The sequence below is a fragment of the Dama dama genome, chromosome 25, assembly GCF_033118175.1.
Source record: "Dama dama isolate Ldn47 chromosome 25, ASM3311817v1, whole genome shotgun sequence".
In the NCBI taxonomy this organism is placed as follows: domain Eukaryota; kingdom Metazoa; phylum Chordata; class Mammalia; order Artiodactyla; family Cervidae; genus Dama; species Dama dama.
The window spans coordinates 62,952,294-62,974,546 of record NC_083705.1 but is presented as its reverse complement, the minus strand read 5'-3'; the positions used below and the strand labels follow the sequence as shown (position 1 = coordinate 62,974,546).

Below are 22,253 nucleotides of genomic sequence, written 5' to 3'. Positions count from 1 at the left end.
TAAAATTAACCATCACAATTAATAACATCTTTAAACATCACTAGAATATATTACAACTAACCAATTTTTAAAGTTGAAATCTTGTGTTTACTACAAGTGAAATTGCTTCCAAAGGTTCCCCTGTACTTGGTGACCTGGGAGTCCTCCTTACTACTCTACCTAAGCTGTTATATCAGACCAGTTGAATCTTGTCCAGGTGATTCTACTCCCGCAGAACATTGAGTCCATCCCCTCTCCTCTACCTGCGTGCCTGGATACATGCCTGTCTGATCACTGGCCTTATACCCACCTCAACCCCATCAATACTCCTTCTACACAACCAACGTCCAGAGGAATGTTTTCAAACTGGGAAGCTAACCCTTCATTTCCCTGCATAAAATCTCCAATTCCTCCCCATGACATATAGGAAAAAAGTCGCTCAGCAAAGCATGTATCGCGCTTCATGAGCTGCTCTTTCTAGGTTCAAATCTCACCCTGCCCCTAGTAACCTGAATGCTCTGTTCCATGGAACCATTTGAATTTCCCAAGTACACCATGCCTGTGCACACTCTGATGTGTTGGCATCTCTCTGGCCTGCATGCCATTCCCTCCTCTTCCCCCTTTCCCCTCCCCATAAACCTTCTTAACAGATGTCTCATTGCTGGAGGCCCAGTGCAAGTATCCCCTAAGTAAAGCCTTTCCTGCCTGACCCCTGGGAAACTGAGGGTATCCTCCCCGGTGTCTGCATTTTGAGTGTAAGTAGGTAGAGCATTGCTTGGTTTTGCAACTGGGTACTGTATATTCCCAGATTGTATTTTATATTCCCAGATTTCTTTCTCTCAATTCATTATGAGTTTTATATAGGCAAAAATGAGGCAAGTTTATATCTGTACTTTGTGATAACGTAATTCGTTGAACACAGGAGTTTCAAAGCCCCAAACAGTCATCTTGATTTCTAACGGGTTCAAACAAAGTTGTCGTTAGGAAGCTATAGTGCAGTGACTAAAACATCCTCATCAGTAAAACTGAGTTGGTTGGGAGGACTAGATGAGCTCATTCATGTTAAGTCCTCCCATGTGTGTTCTGCTGAAAACCATGTAGTTAGCATTCAGTAACACACTTACGGGGCAGTAGTTGGCCTTTGTTGATATCATCCTTTTATATCCCAGAGTGTTATTACCCAATAATGAGAGAAGGTGGTAATGAAGAGCATTTTTGTGAAAGCTGAACCAAATCTGGAATGAATTAAAGATAGCCCCAGATCTGTCAACCCATACTGTCCACTCCAGGTTGTGTAATATCCCTACTCCCTACCACACATGTTAAGGCAGGCCCACAAGATCTGATCCCAATGGCTCATTCCCATCTTAATTGCCACAAAATCCTGTGTTTTATCCTGTGAATACTCCTCACTCCCCCTCTGCCTCCATGCTTTCCTGTCTCTTGAATTTGCTCCTGCTAGTACTTAATACTATCTGGGTTCCATATCTGTGTATTCAAATTATTTCTCTCTTTCAAGAATCCCCCACTCCCAAGACTTATGATGCCCCAGTGTCTAAATATTCACTTCATGCTGGTATGTCTATCATACATCTCTCATGCAATTCATTAATTGCATGCTATTTCTTACCATCCCTGCTATATTAGAAGTCTTGGATCAGGAATATTCTCCCTAGTATGATTGTACAAGTCATATAATCTCACTGAATCTGAGATGCCTCATCTTTAAAAAATGAAGTTCAAAGGAAGTGATTTCTCAGGTTCTCTCCAAGTCTGTAATGTATGCATGCATCCACTGGCCACAGACATTACCTACTGAGCCGTGAATCAGTTTATTTTCAACCCAAACTTAGCAAATCTGTAAAAGGGCTAAAGCTGAAATTTAAAATGATGGACCTAAAATGATGCAAGCATATCAAAATAGTGTCTTCATCAAAACTGAGCTAAGCTAGTATTTCATTAAATTGGGTTTCAGTTTCAAAACTCAGACAAATATCTCCCTGGACCAAATAGAGTATCCTTCCTGGAGTGCGGCAAGTTTTACTGGATATTTTTTTCTTAAATAGGAAACTGGAACTAAGAGTTCAGGAACAAAGTTGTCCCATGATCTTAAAGTGCCTTCACCGTCATCACAGATGGGCAGCCACTGCTGTGAGCATACAGTTTCGGCATAGGCAGGATTGCAGTCAGTGTAAAACAAGAAGTTCAAAACAAAGGGAGATTTCCAAGCGACAGTGGAAGGGTACCAACCACCTTCTGCAAAACCACAGAGCCCCCTGGGGTCGCGGGCACAGCCTCTGACAAGCCACATCTTTGTTCTCCAGTGCTGGGGTGTATGATTTGCTCCTTCCTGAAAGTCTTCAACTTGGTAGCACATGTCTTCTGAATGTCATTATTCCCAGGACCTGAATTTTATATTATAAGAGTTTCCTGGGCAGCCTGCCAGGAGAGGGAGGAAAATCCCCATTAGCACTATCCCGTGGTTGCTTAGAAGGCTTGGAGATGACGTCATCAGCCAAGGCACAGAGCCGAGGAGGTGAGGCACCTGGCTTTAGAGTGGCAGAGGGATTTGGGCAGAGGAGAGAGAAAACAAAAAGTATATGTACAGTCTACGTAGTGGAAGAAAACATATGTATGCATATACACTTACATGATGTATTTGGCTATGTATATTAATCATGTATGTTCATATACTAAAATAGACTGTGTACATATTTTAAATAGTAATATACAATGAACTGAAATATATAATGAAATGAGTGTTTCATATGTCATAAAATATATAATAGTTATATAATATATGGTATAAATATATACATATAAAATCTATTCCCACACATATTCAGGGGAAGGGAGTTTAGAAACAAGGTTTAGAGAGGCATCTAAAGAGATCTTCCTGAGTACTAATTTTCTTATCTAGAAAATGGATTGTTTAAAGAATCAAGTGAAAAAAAAAGAAGAAAATCAATAAACATTTTCTCAAATGTTTATAAAAAGCACTTTGTAAACATTATCTTTCAACAGAAATAAAAGGCATTATAATTAACTATAAAATAGTTGGTTTATCAATGTTAGATATACCTCAGCCTCAATCACAATCCTGAGGACATTTAAATGTTGGAAGTTGGATTATCCCATCAGGTTTTCCTATAAAAAACTGTATGAAAGTGAAAGAAAGTCAAAGTCACTCAGTTGTGTCCAACTCTTTGTGACCCCATGGACTTATACAGTCCATGGAATTCTTCAAGCCAGAATACTAGAGTGGGTAGCCTTTCCCTTCTCCAGGGGATCTTCCCAACCCAAGGATCCAACCCATCTCCCGCATCACAGGCAGATTTTTTACCAGCTGAGCCACAAGGGAAGCCCAAGAATACTGGAGTGGGTAGCCTATCCCTTCTCCAGCAGATCTTCACGACCCAGGAATTGAACCAGAATCTCCTGCATTGCAGGCGGATCCTTTACCAACTGAGCTATTAGGGAAGCCCTGATATATAGGGACCGTATACACTCTATATAATCATTCATTCATTCAACAGGTACTTAGTGAGAACCAGCTCTGAACCAGGTATGAGGGATACAGCATTGAAGTGTGAATCCTTTTTCTCAGGAACTTATATTCCATGAGGAGAGCAAACACATAAATAAATGTGAATAGAAGTGAATAAATAAGTGTATAATTCCTCAAAGTGATAATGAATGCTGAAAATAAATGGGAGTCAGGCAGGGAGTACTAGTTCATTCAGGATGACTCACAAAGAGTTGTCCTATAAAAGGACATTTGCTCTGAGACCTAGGAAAGTGGGGGTGACCCAGGGCGTTATCCACGGATGCCCTGTCCAGTGCACACGTGCTGAGGCAGGGAGGCATCTGAGCCATCTGGGAACTAGCAGGGAGGCCAGCGGGGTTGAAGAGGGGGAAGACATAAGGTCCGAGGAGTGCAGGTCCTTGGAGGCCCCCTTTAGACGTTAGCTTTTACACTTGTAGTGAGATGGCCTTGAGCATGACAGGAGTACTGTTCCAGAATGTGTCTGGCAGCTGTGATCGTAGCAGGTAAAAGCAGGACAAACTTGTTGAGGGGATAGAGGATAATCCTGATGACACAGTTCTTCCTGGACCAGAGCGGCAGTCGCTCTGGTGGAATTGAATCCCTACAGGGTCACCTTGTTAGACTAATTACTGCATATATTTCCCATGGTTTTCAAAGTATATCCATATCCATTACCTGGTTACATCCTCATTATATGCCCAGAGTTGTAGGCATACCAGCGACTCACTCCCATTTCAGAAGAGAGTCTTGAGACTCAGAAAACTGAAGCCTCCTGCCTCAGACCATAAAAAGTAGACCTGAGCTCTTTTGTGACTCTCAAGCCAGTGTTCTTTCTGTCAAACCCGGGTCATGATCCATCCTTCTATCTCCTATCTCACTTCTTTGGAGTAGAGAGCTACCAGACCACTGCAGGGTAAGAACTAACCTTTCCTGAGCTTCCTGAACTTTCCAGAACCAGGATGGGATATTTACATATATGGTCTCATGTCTTCTTTACAGCCACCTTACAGGGAAGCAGAGCATCCTTATTTTAAAGCAAAGGACATATTTAGAAGGACCGATTTGCCCAACTGTCAGGCCAACCAGTGATGGATCTAGCATTGGAACCCTTATCTTTCTGATTCTAAAACCCCAAAGCCTCTTAAGCCCAGAGTAGTTAAATGATGAACACAGAAAGCCCATTCTCGGTTCCTTCTCCTGAGGGGCCAGGAAGGGAAGGGGGAAACATGGAGACCCCAACCCAGAGAGGGGTAGGAATCTATTCAGGAGTCCCCCACCACTCCCCATTCCCCGAGGTCGTTCTGAGTGTGTGTTCTGTCTCTCCGTGTAGGGTGCTCCAAGGTGACCTGCATCAGCTTGACCCGGGAGGCCTCCATTAAACTGTCCCCCTTGCACGGCAAACAGATCTCCATCCGCTACCTGGACATGACGGACTGCTTCGTCCTGGAAGATGAAGGCCTGCACACCATCGCGGCCCACTGCACGCAGCTGACCCACCTGTACCTGCGTCGCTGCGTTCGCCTCACCGACGAGGGCCTCCGCTACCTGATGATCTACTGCGCCTCCATCAAGGAGCTGAGCGTCAGCGACTGCCGCTTCGTCAGCGACTTCGGCCTGCGCGAGATCGCCAAGCTGGAGTCCCGCCTGCGGTACCTCAGCATCGCGCACTGCGGCCGGGTCACCGACGTGGGCATCCGCTACGTGGCCAAGTACTGCGGCAAGCTGCGCTACCTCAACGCCAGGGGCTGCGAGGGCATCACGGACCACGGCCTGGAGTACCTCGCCAAGAACTGCGCCAAACTCAAGTCCCTGGACATCGGCAAATGCCCTCTGGTCTCCGACACGGGCCTGGAGTGCCTGGCCCTGAACTGCTTCAATCTCAAGCGCCTCAGCCTCAAGTCTTGCGAGAGCATCACGGGCCAGGGCCTGCAGATCGTGGCGGCCAACTGCTTCGACCTGCAGATGCTGAACGTGCAGGACTGCGAAGTGTCCGTGGAGGCGCTGCGCTTCGTGAAACGCCACTGCAAGCGCTGCGTCATCGAGCACACCAACCCTGCCTTCTTCTGAAGGGACAGCCTCCCGCCGTCGCTGTCGCCGTACAGACCTGAACAGAACACGTTGGTTTTTTTGTTTTGTTTTTTCAGAGCAGCCTATGTAAGCACCGACACCCACTCGGAACAGCTTCTTTCTTCCAGGAAGGTTCTTCTTAGGGATCTGGCTTTTCTTCTTTCTAATTTCTCACGGGCAACAGAGGGCTAGGAAAGGAGGGTGAGGGAGCCCCATTTCTATTCCAGAGAATGGTTTTTTTGCGGGGGGAATCAGGTCATTGGTGGTGATGTCTCTCCTCAAATACATGTACCTCAGAAAGCTGACTACAGTGTCTTTAGAAATGCCCCCTTTTCTCTCTGTCTCTTTCCTCCAGGCCACATCCCCAGAGCGCTGCACCTCATCCCTCCTACCCTACGCCTCCCTCTCCTACAGTAACAAAAATCATCAGAATAATACTGCTGTCCACACCTCCTCCTCTTTATACTGCTTGACTGGCCTAAACCACACTCTCCGATCTGATACCCAAGCAAAATTCTTGTTAAATAAATGTCACAGCACCTGCTATATACGCAGCACTTCTAAACCCTTTTAAAGAATCACTTGTGGCAGTCTGCAGGGTGAAGGAAGAGACCTACCTTGTTCCTCCCATCCCACCCCCGCTCGGCCACTTACTAGCTGTGTGACCTTGGACAAAGCACTTGACCTCTCTGTGCTTCTGCTTCCAGCCCTGAATCAGAGAACTTCCTCTGATCTAATCAAGGATGAGCTTCATGCCCGCTTTAGAATCGAGGGAACAAGAGATGTCAGTAAACCCAAGCTCCTTGGCAGCGCAAGAGGCATCTACCTCTTCCTACTCTATCTATTCTGTGAGTGCTTTCAGGAGGCGCGCCAACCCCAGCCTCCTGTATGTTCTTCTCCCTAATCTGAGTGTCATTCATAGCTTGTTTCTTTTGATGAGCGAGTCTCTTAGTCATCTTCTCTTGCCTAGCCAGATGGACGGCTTCTGTGCACACATGCTTTGGGCATCACCCCACTCCACCCCATCGCACGGAGGTGATGGAATTCCTAATCACAGCAAAACCCACCTCCCCCAGTCAGGCTGACCTTTCTGAGTGTTTCCAAGTAGGAGGGAAGACACTCACAATTTTAATTAACAAGGGAGGCCCAGGAGAACACATGTCTTCCAGGGTCTTTTGAATCCCTGTCACTGCACACATGGCATGCATGCACACATCTGCCCTGCAACGGGCAGGAACGGACGCCTCGGTTCTTTGTCATTCAGATTGCATTTCTGTTTTCCCATCTATTTATTTTCTTGGACATCAGACTGCATCACGTGAAGCCTGTTGGGGTTAAGTCATAAGTGTTTAAGTGCAGATTGCCACCTTGTGTGCCCCCTCTCTGACTGATTGTCCTCCCCCAAATAGGCAGAGGAGATTTCCAGGTAGTTTAAATCCTGTCCACTCAAAAGTGCCACACAAATGGAAGAGGGAACACATTGATAAGACGTAGGCACTGGTCCACCAGCTAAGATTTTGATATCCAACATTAAAGCCGTTGCCAAGTATACACGTTAAATGGTCCTGTTTGGATAGAAATCCATTTGCTATCCTCATTCATGCGAAGTCAGGATGCCAACAATCCCATTGCTTGTTTTCATGTCATTTCATTGATTTGACCTCTCTTAAATTATTCTCTGGCAGCACCCCTTCTCCTTCGCTTTCCAAACAGTTCGTTCATTTCTTTCTCAGAGGACCAACCCTCCACACCCAGAACCTGGTGTCTCCAAGCCAAGCACATGGAACAGTTTCATATCCAGCCTGTACACCACTTGACAGCTGCACTCCCACTTTAGGCTCCATGCATGTCTTTGTCTTACTTTGCAAAGGAGATATCATGTGATGGCATCACATGAAATATGGCCACCTCTCCAGTCAACAGCATCAGCAACTTGGAGGTGCAGTCAATGCCACGTGCCACAGGGGGAAGGGAATTGTTTGGCTGGGGAGAGTATCTAGTCACAAAGTTTATAACCGTGAAAGGGATTGAAGGTAACATTCCCCCACTGTGTGACTTGTGACACTGTTCAAAGCTTCAGAATATGAGTCACAAAGGATCGTCCCTAACCCTTGGTACTGGGATCTTCCAAGTGAGCCAATGTGATACTCCCAGAATATGAGGAAAGATCCAAAATGACTCACACAACCAGAGAGGGGGTGTCCCATTCCAAATATCTTTATCACCACCTCTTGACCATAGCACTACACTGTCTTCCAAACGTGAGACAAAGCCAGCCTTCACACTGATTACCTGGCATGCCCTATCTTTCCCAGTTTCTGTCCTTCTCCCAGTATGCTCTTCACCCATTCCACTTCCCCTTGTTGTATGAATCTATGACAGTGGTTCCTGGGGAAACAGCTCAACAGGTTTTTAGAGACCATGCAAAAAGCCTCACTAGGAAATTTACCTGTTTTTAAACATTGCTTCCTTCCTGCCTCTGCTAAACTGAATGCTCATTGTTTTTTTTTTTTTTTTTTTTTTTAATTCTAATGTTGAAATCACTGCGTGCTGTATGACTCTAGAAAGCCTTAACTTACTACCACCAAGAAATAAAGCAATATGTTGGTAATTGGGTTCTGCCTCATTTAATTCCCTGGCTAGAGTAGCCTGATGTTCAGATGGGGAAACTCAAGAGTGAGGGAGAAACTTGCCTCCTGTCGAAATAGAGAGCAGGTCAGGTCACTGCTGCTGCTGTCCAAGTTGTACCCGTGGCTGTGTTATTCCCCTTAGCTCGTTGTCTTTGGCTAAAAATTAGCAGGTAAGTAAAAATCATTACATTCACAGTTTACGTCTTCAGTTCCCACCCCACCTTTGGATGGTATAGTAAAAAAAAAAAAAAAACCTGAAAGGGGAATATGGCAACTTGATTGATTGAAAAGGAAAAATTATCAATTGGTTGAAAAAAAGGAAATGCCAAATATCTCCCTACCCAAACCTTTAGATCAGAGAAATTAGTATGGCAGAAAGCAAGTACTGAGAGATGAATGGCAAACTCCATCTTTAGCAAGTAAAAACGTTTTAGGAGATGCCAATTTTAAAAGTAGTTGTCCTCAACTTCCTTCTTTCTTACCCTGATTCAGCTGCTTAATGACTATCACATAAACCAACAGGACTGTTAACTGCTTTGAAATATTAACTCAAGGTAGCCGCATGCAATTCTTGTCAAGATCCAGAATAAAGTTTGCAGTAAATAAAATGCATATGCCCTGGAGGTCCATGATTTCTTATATTGATATTTGTTGATAATTAAAGCCTTTGAGACGTTTGACATCCAAGAGCCCACAACATGAAACCAAACAGTTTAGTATTTTTAAGGGAAAAAGAACTTTTTTGCAGTAAAGTTGCCTACCATGTCTAAATTTTCACAGAAAAGTCATCAGAAAGTAGTGTTTTTGTTCAATAGCTGGCAATCATGATTAGTTCAGGAAGAAGTTAATTTGCAGAAATGCTGAATAGACAGTAGAAGAGGGAGCAGCAATATTTAGTGATGAGGTAAATACTGCATGAATATGTTCACGCAGACAGTCTGTGAAACAAAACTGGTTTTCCTCTTTGCATGCTCAAATGGTTTCTTCTTTTTGCTTCATATACCAGCATGGTAAGTCGCTTCAGTTGTGTCCAACTCTGAGACCCCATGAACTGTAGCCCGCCAGGCTCCTCTGTCCATGGGATTCTCCAGGCAAGAATACTGGAGTGGGTTGCCATTTTCTTCTCCAGGGGATTTTCCTGACCCAGGGATCAAACCCATGTCTTGTCTCCTGCATTGGCAGGTGGGTTCTTAACCACTAGCGCCACCTGGGAAGCCTCTCGTACACCAGTAGTGGCTCTTTATGTTGCAGGAAGGAGTGATGCGTGGAGAGGAGAGCTCCTGTTGTCTCTCTGCTGGGGATGCTGATACCACCATAGAGACCTGCCTAAACACAGCTCTCGTTGCCCAGAGAGCAACTCAGACACGTTCCATAAAGATGACCACCAGCTGGGCAAAGTTGTTCACTGAAGGCAAGAAAATACTGGGTTGACTAAAAAGTTCTTTCGGGCTTTTCTGTAAGATGGTACAAAAAAACCAGACGAACTTTTTTGGTCAACCCAGTACTTCCAGACACTCACACTGGGGACACACCAACCAAGACTGCATCCAGGATGTGATGATTCCTCCTTTCCTTGAGTGCAACATTATCTCCTAAAGCCACAGGTCCATTTTTGTAGTCTTTTTTTTTTTTTTTTTCCTTCTCAAGTCAGCAGATCAACTTGCATTTGAAACTACATGAGATGAAAGAGCATGGTCTTTTGGGAGCTGAATAGGTTTCACCATCCCTGCCTGTCAACAGCACAGTGGTGGCATCTTCAGCAGGATGCAGCTAGAATGCTGATCTCGTGGACCATCCAGGAAGGCTACGTGAAAGCTCTAAACTGTTGCTGAGGCTGCTGCTGCTGCTGCTAAGTCACTTCAGTCATGTCCGACTCTGTGCAACCCCATAGATGGCAGCGCACCAGCTTCCCCCATGCCTGGGATTTTCCAGGCAAGAACACTGGAGTGTGTTGCCATTTCCTTCTCCAATGCATGAAAGTGAAAAGTGAAAGTGAAGTAGCTCAGTCGTGTCCGACTCTTAGCGACCTCATAGACTGCAGCCTACTGGCTCCTCCGTCCATGGGATTTTCCAGGCAAGAGTACTGGAGTTCAGGAGATAGCAATCAACATCATCCACGTATCAAAGTAAGGCTTGGAAATATTATTAAAAAATAAAATAAAACTTGATCTAAAGATTTCCAAATCTTCTCATTTCTATGTTGTCGAATGTTTCTCCGTCTGGCCACTCAGCTACTGAATTTTATACTGATGAGATCAGCATGTCTGAATTCTATCCTGGCTCGTGTGATGATGAACATATGAGGGAAACTGGATGTTGCAGTCTTTCCTCTTGAGCAGTGAGTCCCCAGGGAGTGCCAGTGATTTCTTCTGAAGGAGCAGATGGTGCTCAGTCTCCTTCAACTCCTTTAATGAAGGTTTATTGATCAGGTTCTATGAGAGGTTCTGGGTGAATAAGAAACAATACCTTTCCCCTAAAGTAACTTCTATCAAATAATGTCATGCAATGAGTTAGAAGGTGGAAAAGGGAATAGAAAAAGGAGATATGCTTTCATTCATTCTACAAATAAATATTTTTTTTAAGAACCTAGTATGTGTCACACACCATGCTGGCACTGAGAGTCTTGCCCTGATGGTTGAAAAAATAAATGATTTGCCTTCAGTTAGTCATATGGAAATAGAACGTTCTGTTTTGTCCTAAGGTCATCTCATAGATTAATTCTTATATACACATACACACTGTCTCTCACACACCCGCACACATACATATAATCTCTAAAAATGGGAACATTTTGCAAAAACAATACTGAAACATAAATTCTTGGAAAAACTCTAAAAACCTCAAAACAGCTGATGCTCTTCCAAACAACATACAGTCCAAACATACAGACATAGCCCAGAGAACTGCCATCGTGATTTCCCCAGAATCTAGCTCAAGGAGAGGATGATTGCAGGTCCCTCTCTCAAGAAAGCTTGGATTCTTCAGCCAACATGATGCTCTTTGGTTTCATCCTAATCATTATGCACTTTTGATGGGAATGGGCAGAGTAAGTGAGGCTTCTCAGTGTACTATGTCTCTTTACTAAGAACTAGTCTGTGTCTGTTATCTCAACTATACTGGATGACCCAAATAAGATTGATTAAGTAGCCATTAAAATTGCCAAGGAATGGATTTCACTTGTAAATTCCCTGAGGATGGGTTCTTTGAAGCTTCACATTTTATCAGGGTTGTCAATGTGAAATTATCTGCCCACAGTAATAATCAACTAAACAGTGAAATGCATTAGAAAGTGGAAGCGTGATAGGGAAGCTTTTAATTCCTGTTTCTCTGCAGTCAGCGGCAAAATCCTCCTGGTTTTTCAGAGCCCCAAAGCTCTTCCGAGTCTGAGTAGTGGTAGACTTATTAAGCCCATTGTCAGATAGGCACGCAAAAGATAGAGGGGAGAGGATTTCTAATTACAAAGATTAACCAGTAATTGGTACTTCCTTTTTCTCTAATCGCCTACCTACCACTAATGAACACACAACCACCTTCTCTAAATAAAATCTTTAAAAAAAGAAATCCAGGTTTCACATACTGCCTGAATTCTTCATGGGTATTTACATTAAGAATTTAAACAAACTTATCATGGTCCTTTTCATTTAAGAGAAAGTAGATACAGAAATACAGAAACAAAGCTGTCACAACTGATATATATCCTTCTTCATTTTATCTCAAAGCCTTTCTTTGGGAGATGGAAACCAAAACAGACATGATTGCCTGTGTATAATTTTACATTTTTCAGACTTCCAGCGTAACTACACAAATGCATTGAATTTCAAAATGTGCCATCTCTCATTTTGCAGTCCCACCTCCCCCACCCCCCCACAGTAATGGAGAAATGTGAGAAATGGGAGTTTTTCATGTTCCCTGGCCACTTAGTAAATCCCCTGAAAAGATCATTTTGCTGAACAGATCCTTGTCTTAGTAGAAGATCCAGAGAGGGAGAATTCAGACCATTTCTCTTGTTCTTGTTACAGCTATGCAGACCAGCAAGGGATTTATGACATAGTTGATCTATATGAATGATGTTCGTGAAGCACAAGCTTTCCATCAGCTAGTCAGAGTGTGAGACTCCAGTTGACTCTTCTATGTTCATAATTTTAAAACACCCAAAGAATAATGACTATGAACATGCTGGAAGTTTGGAGACCAAGAAGCTGTGGATTTAAAATTAAAAAGAGAGAGAGAGAGGAAAAAAAATAACATTCAAGTAATGACCTCTAACTCACATAATGAAAACCAGAGTCTCCTCCAGATTTTCAAGCTGGCATTGTTTCACTGGTACTCTCACCTTGGGGCTCCTGGGTGTGATGTTTCTTTTAAAAATAGTGCCCTCAGGAAAGCAGTGGGAAATACAAACACTGCCACGGGAGGGCATTAGTCTCCTTTCCTTTTAAAACGTGTGCTTAATCCCACATGCATGTGGCAAACTAAAGCTTAAAGGTGATTGAGTTATGTAAGGAGTCTTTTTGCTTTTACAAGGAGAAAAGCCACACGTTCTCAGGTACTGTCTCTGTTTCTTTGACTTCCCTCACCCTAAATTCACTGGTTTCAGGGTTCCAATGCCTAATTCTTCACAGCCAATAGCTTATTTTGGCCATGAAGAAAAGTGACCTTTCTTTTCTGGTTTTCTGATCAACGCATAGTATTACATCAGTAACTCCACAATGGAGTTCCTCTCCTGGGTTTGGGAACCCAGAGTTAAACCTTGGGAGCAACTGGCATCCAGGAAAGGCCTTGGGAGAATTTAGCTGAATGTCTGCTTTGGCTGAAACTAGGAAACTTTTAGCAAGTGCAACCTTTTAAACCTTTTTAAAGGTTACTATCTCGACTCTGTGCTTAGTCTCTCAGTCATGTCCAGCTCTTTGCAACCCCAGGGACTGTGGCCCACCAGCCTCCTCTGTCCATGGGATTCTCCAGGCAAGAATACTGGAGTGGGTTGCCATGCCCTCCTTGAGGGGATCTTCCCAGCCCAGGGATCAAACCCAGGTGTCCCTCATTGCAGATGGATTCTTACTGTCTGAGCTACCAGGGAAGTCCATTTCTTGACTCTAGTGAAATGAATTTTATGTATCTCATATCTTACATAAAATTTATAAATTTTATGTATTACCTTTTTGCACCCCTGGTGGCTCATTGGTAAAGAATCCGCCTGCCAGTGCAGGAGATTTGGGTTTGATCTGGGTCAGGAAGATCCCCTGGAGGGGGGCATGGCTACCCACTCCAGTATTCTTGCCTGGAAAATCCCATGGACAGGGGAGTCTGATGGGCTACATTCCATAGGGTCACAAAGAGTTGGACATGACTGAGCGCGTAAACAACAATAACCTTTTGCTCAGTACTGCTCACTGAGTTCTCTGTGGCAAAGGATGAAACACAAATTCAAGTTGGAGTCCTATATTTTTTTCATCCTGTTTTTTGTTTTGTTTTTCATTGTGCTAGGTAGATATGGCCACTCTTGTTTAGCACACCATTTTCAGAAGATATGTCCCTTTAGGGGGGGCCTATGGTGATTTCAAAGAACTTCGTAGGCAACATTGCTAAGTGTGGGTGGCTCGATATTCAGAAGAAAATACCATTTTCAGAGCCCTGGAGTAATTTTTTGGGGACACAGAACATTTTTGGAGATGATCCTGGAAATATAACCAGCCTTGATCTGGAAGACTAGAGGTGTTACACTCTAGTTCTCAAAAAAGGTGAATTCAAATTGTATTGTTGTTCAGACGCTAAGTTGTATCTGACTCTTTGCAACGCCATGAACTGCAGCACACCAGCTTCCCTGTCCTTCACTATCTTCTTGAGCTCAAACTCATGTCCATTGAGTCAGTGATGCCATCCAACCATCTCATCCTCTGCCATCCCCTTCTTCTCCTTCCCTCAGTCTTTCCCGGCATCAGGGTCTATATGCAGAGGCTTAATTACTCCATAGATATAAACTGTAAGTGTAACAAATTTGGAGGGATTTTTGTTTTTTTCTTGCCAAATCTAAAATTTCATTATTAATTTGTAGATTTTCACTCACCACTCTTAATTTCCTACTAATTTCCCTGGATGGTCTTGCTTGAGGAGCATCTACAACAGTAAATTTTGCTCAGGTTTGAATCCAGGGCTCCTCATCTCAATGATTAGTGACTACCAACAATCTCTTGAAAATGGTTACAAAACTATAGGTAAGCACTCAATAGATGAGACTTAAAAATTTCAAAAAGCCTCTGTGAGAAACATTTTAAGTTTCTTTATGACACTTTGTTTCTGGTAGAACACCACAGGACCAAAAGATTTGTAGGTCTTTTGTCTTGTTTTTAATGAATACCCAAATTTATCCTTTCTATATGTCCAGGAATGGACTAGAAATATAAATAAGTGATTCTTTAAAAGATTAAGTTTCATTTTTTAGAAGTGTTCCAACTTCAGTTGAAATGATTACAATCACAAGTTTTTCATTTTGGTTTGCCTTTGCCATGGGAATACCTGCTGGTCCCACTGCTTTGTGTAACTAAAAAAAAAAAAAAACCTTTGCTTTTTGTTTGGGTTGTAATGGGTGCAATAGACATGAATCATGAGGTAAACAAACTCTGAATACCATTGATTGTGTTCCAAGATATCATTAGCATAGAGATAAATTTAAGTCTGCTTCAAGTTAGCATTGAGCAGTTAGCCTCAGTAGGATTCATGTACATCTGAACACCTAATCCTTCAGAAAACTTTCAACCACTGTCCTGATTTAGCAGAATCAGGATAAAGAGTAAGAGGGCTTACAGGCCCTTTCCCCAAGCTTCCTAAAACCTTTCTCCACCTCTAATCTGAAAGTAGAACATCCTGCCAAAAGACTCAGACCAAACACACTTAATTCATTTGTTCTCAACTTCTTTGTTAACCTCTTCCAAATGGGCCTGAATTTACCTTGGTCCAGCATTTGGGATGCCTCTAAGCTTTCTGCAGTAATTTCTTAAATCTCCACCAGCACTCCTCTGAACCTAATAAGCCATAGTAGCAGAACTTTAGTATGGTCTTGGACTAAGGTACCTCCTGCGTGCTTGCATCTTCAGTCCCTTCAGTCCTGTCCGACTCTTTGCAACACTGTGGACCATAGCCCACCAGTCTCCTCTGTCCGTGGGATTCTCTGGGTAAGAATACTAGAGTGGGTTGCTGTGCCCTGCTCCAGGGGATCTTCTCAACCCAGGGATCGAGCTCACATCTCCTGCATCTCAGGCAGATTCTTTATCACTGATCCCTCGGGGAAGCCCAAAGTCCCTCCTACAGACCCCAGAAGGGCAAACACAGAGATACTGACCAACTCTGCCCCTGGCACACATTACAGATACAAAGGGGAAAAGTTGTCCTTGATTTCTCATAGCATGGTCAAATCTGATCAAGCTAATTAATGATCAGATTAGGATTTAACAGTCCAAAATGGGTTCTGCCGCTGATTTTCTGTTAATGTTTGGAAGAATCATTTCATTTCTATGTTAGAAGATATGACAGCAACAATAATTAAGGGGTCAGGCTTTTTGGACCATTGTTCATATTTTATATGGCAGACTGGCTTACATATAAAAAGACAGATCTGTAGATATATATGTGTGTATATACATATATGTGTATATTTGGTCAAGGAGTACCCAGACTGATGCCACCTCAAAAAAATTTCTGTTGTTCCTGAAATTATCACTGGCTCAGTTTTTTATTTAGCTTTGAGACTCAGAACAAAACAGCAATGGAGCCACATCTATCAAAAATATTGAGTGCTGCGTCTGCCCTCAATTTTTTATCAAAATCATTCTGAATCTTGCCAGTCTGTCCAACTAAAAAGAGTAAAAGAATAGAGATATTCTACTGATGCTGGAATAAGGACAAGAAAGATGTTTGACTTGGCCAATAAAATCGAAACACTATAGGGGAAAGCCAGGGGGATAAATAACCCATCTGAATTAGGATACAGACAGGACTTCATGGCTTAGATTTTTTTTTTTTTTTCTTAGCTCTAGTTACTAGGACTAAAGATGAGGGTATTTGCTGATGGCACCCAAAAGCTTCCCCTTAGCCAAACACAATATTTTTTCGAATGTGGTAGTGAAATGTGTCTTTTGTACTGATTTTTAAAATTCCCTAGCCAGATTCTTTTCTGGAAAAAAAAATATAGCAGAATGAATGCCATTGATAATCAGAAGTAGTCTGCGTAGCCTGCATTCTGGGGAAATACTCTCCAAAGAACATAGCTTCAGTTTTGGATGTGCTGCCTCTTAGTGTTTCCTTCGGGGCAGAGCAGTTAGATCTGGCTACAAAAAGACGTAACTCAAGGGCAGGCTGAAGATGTGACGCATCCTAAAGATGCCAAAGAAACACTTGGTCATGTAGGTCTTACATTGTTATTATTGCTTTATTTTTAAGTGGCATATTTGGGCATGTGGAGTAATACACAGAAAGGGGTAAAGGACTGTTATGTGCAGTTTGTTCAGATCAGAATTTGCATTAGCTCAGTGACACCAGAAGGACTGATATTCACACCTCACTTGGTGAGGGAAATCTTCTTTGAGGAAGTGACATGGCAGCAGGAGAGAGAAATATGCATTTGCACTGAGATTTGTTGCACTGCAAACAATTTGCAAAGGAATGCTATTATTAGTTTCCTACTATAGATTACAGGGCTTCCCTGGTGACTTAGATGGTACAGAATCTGCCTGCAACGCAGGAGACCCAGGTTTGATCCCTGGGTTGGAAAGAGCCGCTGGAGAAGGGAATGACTATCCATTCTACTATTCTTGCCTGGAGAATCCCAAGCACAGAGGAGCCTGGTGGGCTACAGTCCATAGGGTCACAAAGAATTGGACATGACTGAGCAACTAACACAAACACACATAGATTACAAAAATACCCCCAAATTTGGCAATTTAAAGAAATAGATGTTTATTATCTCACAGCTTCTGTGGGTCACAGAACAGTATTACAACTGTGTTATAAGTTCTGTATCTCACAGAATTTGAGAGCAGTTTACCGGGCAGTTCAGCCTCAGGGTCTTTCAGTTAGGATACCATCCTTGGCTATAGTCATCTGAAGGCTTGACAGGATGGAAAACCCACTTCCAACCTCACTCAGTGGCTACTGTCAGGAAGCCACTGGGCAGCTGGTGTCCCCCAGAGTGAGTGAGCAAGAATGAGGATAAGAGATGGCAAGCAGGAAGCCAGATGAGCTTGATGACTTTGCCTTGGAATGACCTACCATCACTTCTGCTCCATCCTATTGGTCACACAGACAGAGCTTGATACAATGTGGGAGACAACTACAAAAGCCATGAACTCCAGGTGGCAGGGATCACTCTGGGCTATCTTGGAGGCTGGCTACATAAAATACATTCTTTGTTTTTGTTTTTTTTTTAAAATGTATTTATTTATTTGGCTGCATGGGGTCTTGGTTGCAGCACTTAGGATCTTTGTTGCAGCCAGCAGGATCTAGTTTCCTGACCAGGGATCGAACCTGAGCCCCTTGCATTGGGAGCTCAGTCTTAGTTACTGGACCCACCAGGGAAGCCCCTGGCCTCCCATTCTTGAAAAACAATCAACTCTTAGTTTTTCCATCGTGTCATTGATTATCTCTTCTGATCCCTTTCTCTCAGAAGCCAAGAGAATAAAAGAAGAAGAGAAGATGGAGAGGAGGAGAAATAAGAGGAAAAGAAAGAGGAAGGTGAGAATGAGATAAAGGCAGGAAAGGAGGAGGAAAATGAGGCAGGAGGAAAGAAAATGAAGAGAAAAAATACTCTGTATTTTCTTTTGAAAAGCCTTTGTTTTGCCAGCTTCTAAGCCCGGATCATCTCTAGGCATGCCACTGCCTGTCCAGAGTCTCACTAATGGGCTTTGCTATAATGTGGTAGCTTACTCAGTTTCTCGATTTCCTTCTTTCACTAATAATCACTCCAAGGAGAAAAGAGTTTTCTAAGGATGTTATTTCCCCAAAGATATGAATTATGCCAAATGTTCCCCTTGTAACACTAATGTTAGCTATAAGACAGTTTTCATTCTAAATAATTACTTTCATTAAACATATTTGAAGACTATTTCATGATCTGCTATCCCTTATTCAGCATCTGAAACTCAATTCATTCAGGTCTCTGCAAAATGTCTCAAGCAATAAATTTTTCCTTGGGTTTAGTTTTAGAGAAAAAAAAAAAAAACAAAACTGTACTCTCCAGACAAGCTTGCCTGCTTTCCTTAACAGTCCACGAAGATAACATATCACAGTGTAATTTCTCTGTTTTCCTTCATTTCTAGGAAGTCTAGAAAATAATTAAGCTCAAACTATAATCTATAACTCTTTCTAGGTAATTAGTAACATCTATTTCTTCTCTAAATTTCATGATTCTTTCTCTTTTTTTTTCATTATGTTTAAAGTTATATATCAACGCCAATTCTTTTGTAGTAGACAGGATTTATATTCTAAACAAATAGTAAATTATGACAGTTTCAGCCAAGAGCAAATGATTTTTGACTCAAGCTCCAAAGCTGAAGTCCACATACAAATGAATGTCACTCAATTCTAGCAGTACCACTGAAAATGCATGACTTTTAGGTGATACCACCAGTTTCTTGAGGAAGATAATGTCTTTTTTATGTTTTGTTTTTTTTTTTCTGAAAATCATGGAGCCAACAGAAGATGATTCAGATTTGTCTCTCCTCTGAGTCAACTTGGATACTATTTGTTATGTCCTGAATTGCATCTCTCCCCTCTGCAAAATCCATACATTGATGTGCTAACCCCTACTAAGTCAGAATGCAACTGTATTTGGTGACAGGGTCTCTCCAGAGATAATTAAGTTAAAATAAGTTTATTAAATTCTTTCTCAGAAGAAAAGGCCCGGGGACACCTTGATCTTGAATATCTAGTCTCCAGCAATGTGAGAAAATAAATTTCTGTTGTTTAAGCCACCCAGTCTGTAGTACCTTGTTATGGCAGCCGGAGCAAATGAATACACTGTTTTCTCCTCCCACAGAGGAATAAAAATCAAAGCCTTCAATATTTTCATAATCCAGGTCAAACCATAATTGGGTACAATTTGATCTGAAGATTTGAAATCAGATACAGACAGAGTACAGGGAACAGAATAACAGAAATCTTGCTTACAGGTGTCAGCTGCATCCTTAGTGAATTTCTGGAAGTATCTGAAACATGGTCACCCTGGTCTATACCTCTCTCCTCTGAGTTCTGCAGGGGTAAGGTAATGCTAATAATGGCGGAGGGGTATCAAAGGGAAAATTGTTACCTGCAAAATCCAAACCTATACATCTCCATCAGTTCTGAAGCACCACTGTTGGCTACATCCTTAATGGCTCCAACTCACCAACTGTCATCCTCCATTCATCTTTTGAAATTACTTTAAATCCTTGCATATGTTTGTCAGGAAGCATTTAACAGGAGGCTTCCCGTGTGCTGTTATGGATCTGTCAGGAAACCGTTGGCCCTTATTAATTCCTGAATATTCAGGAATTAAGAGGAGAGGCATGTCCTTCCCAGGGCTGAGGAATCCAGGTATTTCCTTTGTTAGTTTCTCATTGCGGTGATAAGTACCCTCTTCTCTCTTTAATAGGGGTGGCCTTGTGTTTTGTAAATCTGGAATTTTAAACTTTATCTTTGCTGAGAATAACTACAGTATATAATGCCCACGCCATGTTGATTAAAACACCTTTGCTCCATCAGAGCTTTGGTCCCCATGTCTTTCTTTCTTTCTTTCTCTTCCTCTCTTTCTCTTTATCTCTCTATTTCTGGCTGATTCCCTGGAACGCGCACGCCGCTGCATAATCCAGGGAATATTAGCCTCTTTCCTTCTTTCACTTTCTCATCGTCAACTCCAGACCACCAGGTTCCAGTCCATTAAAGAACCAACATATGTTAAATTGCTTTTCTAAACCCACAGATGGTAAGGGGTCTATGAGAGAGAAACCTTGAAATGTGAGCATTCTACATCAATATTAGTGTCAAGATCACATTGACACATCCTTACTTCCCATGGAGAAACAGAGGGGCACTTCTTGGCCCAGAGGATGTTTGCATGGCGTAGATCTGCTGACATCATGGCTGGATAACATTTCCAGCATCCAATTTGATCTTATGATCTAGTAAAGTGAGACTGTGGGTGGGGGTGGTCAGGTAGAGCTAATGAGTGGAAATTTAGAACCAGGAAAAGTTGTTCCCTGCAGATACACTAAAAGACACACAGATATTTCCTTTTCTTTCCCACTTCCTTTTAAAAAAACCTCTATAGTATTTCCTTTCCAGAATGGAGATAGAAATATTTATGTTGGCGACATTCTATTATCACCTTCAGAATTTGGTGCAGACAGAGCTATTCCAAATATTTTCAAGACTTTCTGCAAATAGCCAACCTTGATAATGGAGGATCTATATTAATTTTCTTCTGATCTCTGCTAAACATATATCATGATATTTTTCCTCAATATATATGTTAAAACCTCTTCATGAAGGATGCATGCTTTTCAAGGAAGAAAGCAGAATGTTTAAGCACTGATTCAACTATGTAGGTCTCAGGCATATACACATCTGAGCCATTTTTATGGATGGTGTGTACCTTGTCAATGTCAACTATGATGATAACAGGACCGATAATGTGTAGTTTACCAGCTATCACATCTTGGCTGGAGGACCAGGGAATATGAATGGTGGCCATGAAAAGCCCATCACTGTCCCCACCACTCACCCCCAGTACCATGACTGGCTGCTTTCTGTAACTGCTTCCTTCATCATTTTATCGGAGTGAAGAAGCAATGGTCACAGTGTGGGGTTCAGTGTTATATCCTGAGATGGCTTGGAATCATGGAGATACCATTAGTCTTGGCATCAAAAGTACCAGCTCTATGTTAGCAATAGGACCACGGGCATCTCAATGAATCTTTCTTCCCCCAATGGCCTCATCTTTCACATGTGGGAATTTGACCCAGATTCTTAGGTTATAGGAAAAGAGATGATAGATAAAAATGCTTGGTCAACTTTGAAGCCCTATGGAAGTATAAGTAACAAGTAACTTGTTTGCACTTCCAACAAGGTCTTCAGGGTGCAAATGCAGAAAAAGGTGTCAAATCTTTTCATGCTTTGCCCCACCAAGCTCTTCGTGGATATCTCTAGGAAGGCCCTGATCATTTTCTCATTTATTTGCATAGACTTCTCAGGCTTCCCTTATAGCTCAGACGGTAAAGAATCTGCCTGCAATGTGGGAGACCAGGGTTCAATCCCTGGGTCGGGAAGATCCCCTGGAGAAGGGAACGGCAACCCACTTCAGTATCTTGCCTGGAGAATCCCATGGACATAGGAGCCTGGTAGGCCACAGTCACAGGGTCGCAAAGAGTCAGACACGACTGAGTGACTGACACTTTCACTTTCACTGGCTTCTTACTCATATAATATCACTGCAGCCACACTCAGATACCAAGTCTGAACTCAAGAACATCAACTATAATTCAAAAGCAGTTAGGTTTAATTCAAATATCGATTCATTTACTTTCTTAGCACAATTAAGTCCTTGATGAATATCCTCATTTATAAGATCAAAATGACCTCAATGTAGCCTATTTTCTGAAAATATCCTAAAAACACAACACTTTTGGCTTTCAAGAGAGCCTTCTACAAAGGAAAAGAATTACCAGAATACTTTGCATGAATTTTTTTCCAATTTTCTTTCCTGTTCTAAAGCAATCTAGGTTCTGCATCTCAATATCAAGATGGTACTCTTTTTTTTTAATCCTTAAGTTTAATTTTAATGTGTTTATGGCTCAAGAAGGAGCTTTGTCACTTAAATGTGTGTTTTGTGTTAGTCACTCAGTAGTGTCTGATTCTGGGACCCCAAGGACTGTAGCCCCCCTAGCTCCTCTGTCCATGGGAAGAATACTGGAGTAGGTTGTCATTTCCTCTTCCAGGGGATCCTCCTGACCCAGGGATCAAACCCAGGTCTTCTGCATTGAAGGTGGATTCTTTACCATTTGAGC

The 22,253-nt window shown here is 42.4% G+C and overlaps 1 protein-coding gene across 1 annotated transcript in view; it reads left to right on the top strand.

The window, feature by feature from the left end:
• FBXL7 (F-box and leucine rich repeat protein 7) overlaps positions 1-8,204 on the top strand; it is a 430,644-nt gene extending 422,440 nt beyond the window's left edge. The window contains exon 4 of the mRNA XM_061129320.1: positions 4,857-8,204. Within this exon, the coding sequence (XP_060985303.1) occupies positions 4,857-5,593 (737 nt within the window). The 3' untranslated portion in view covers positions 5,594-8,204. The remainder of the gene's footprint in view (positions 1-4,856) is intronic.
• The last annotated feature ends 14,049 nt before the right edge of the window (positions 8,205-22,253 follow it).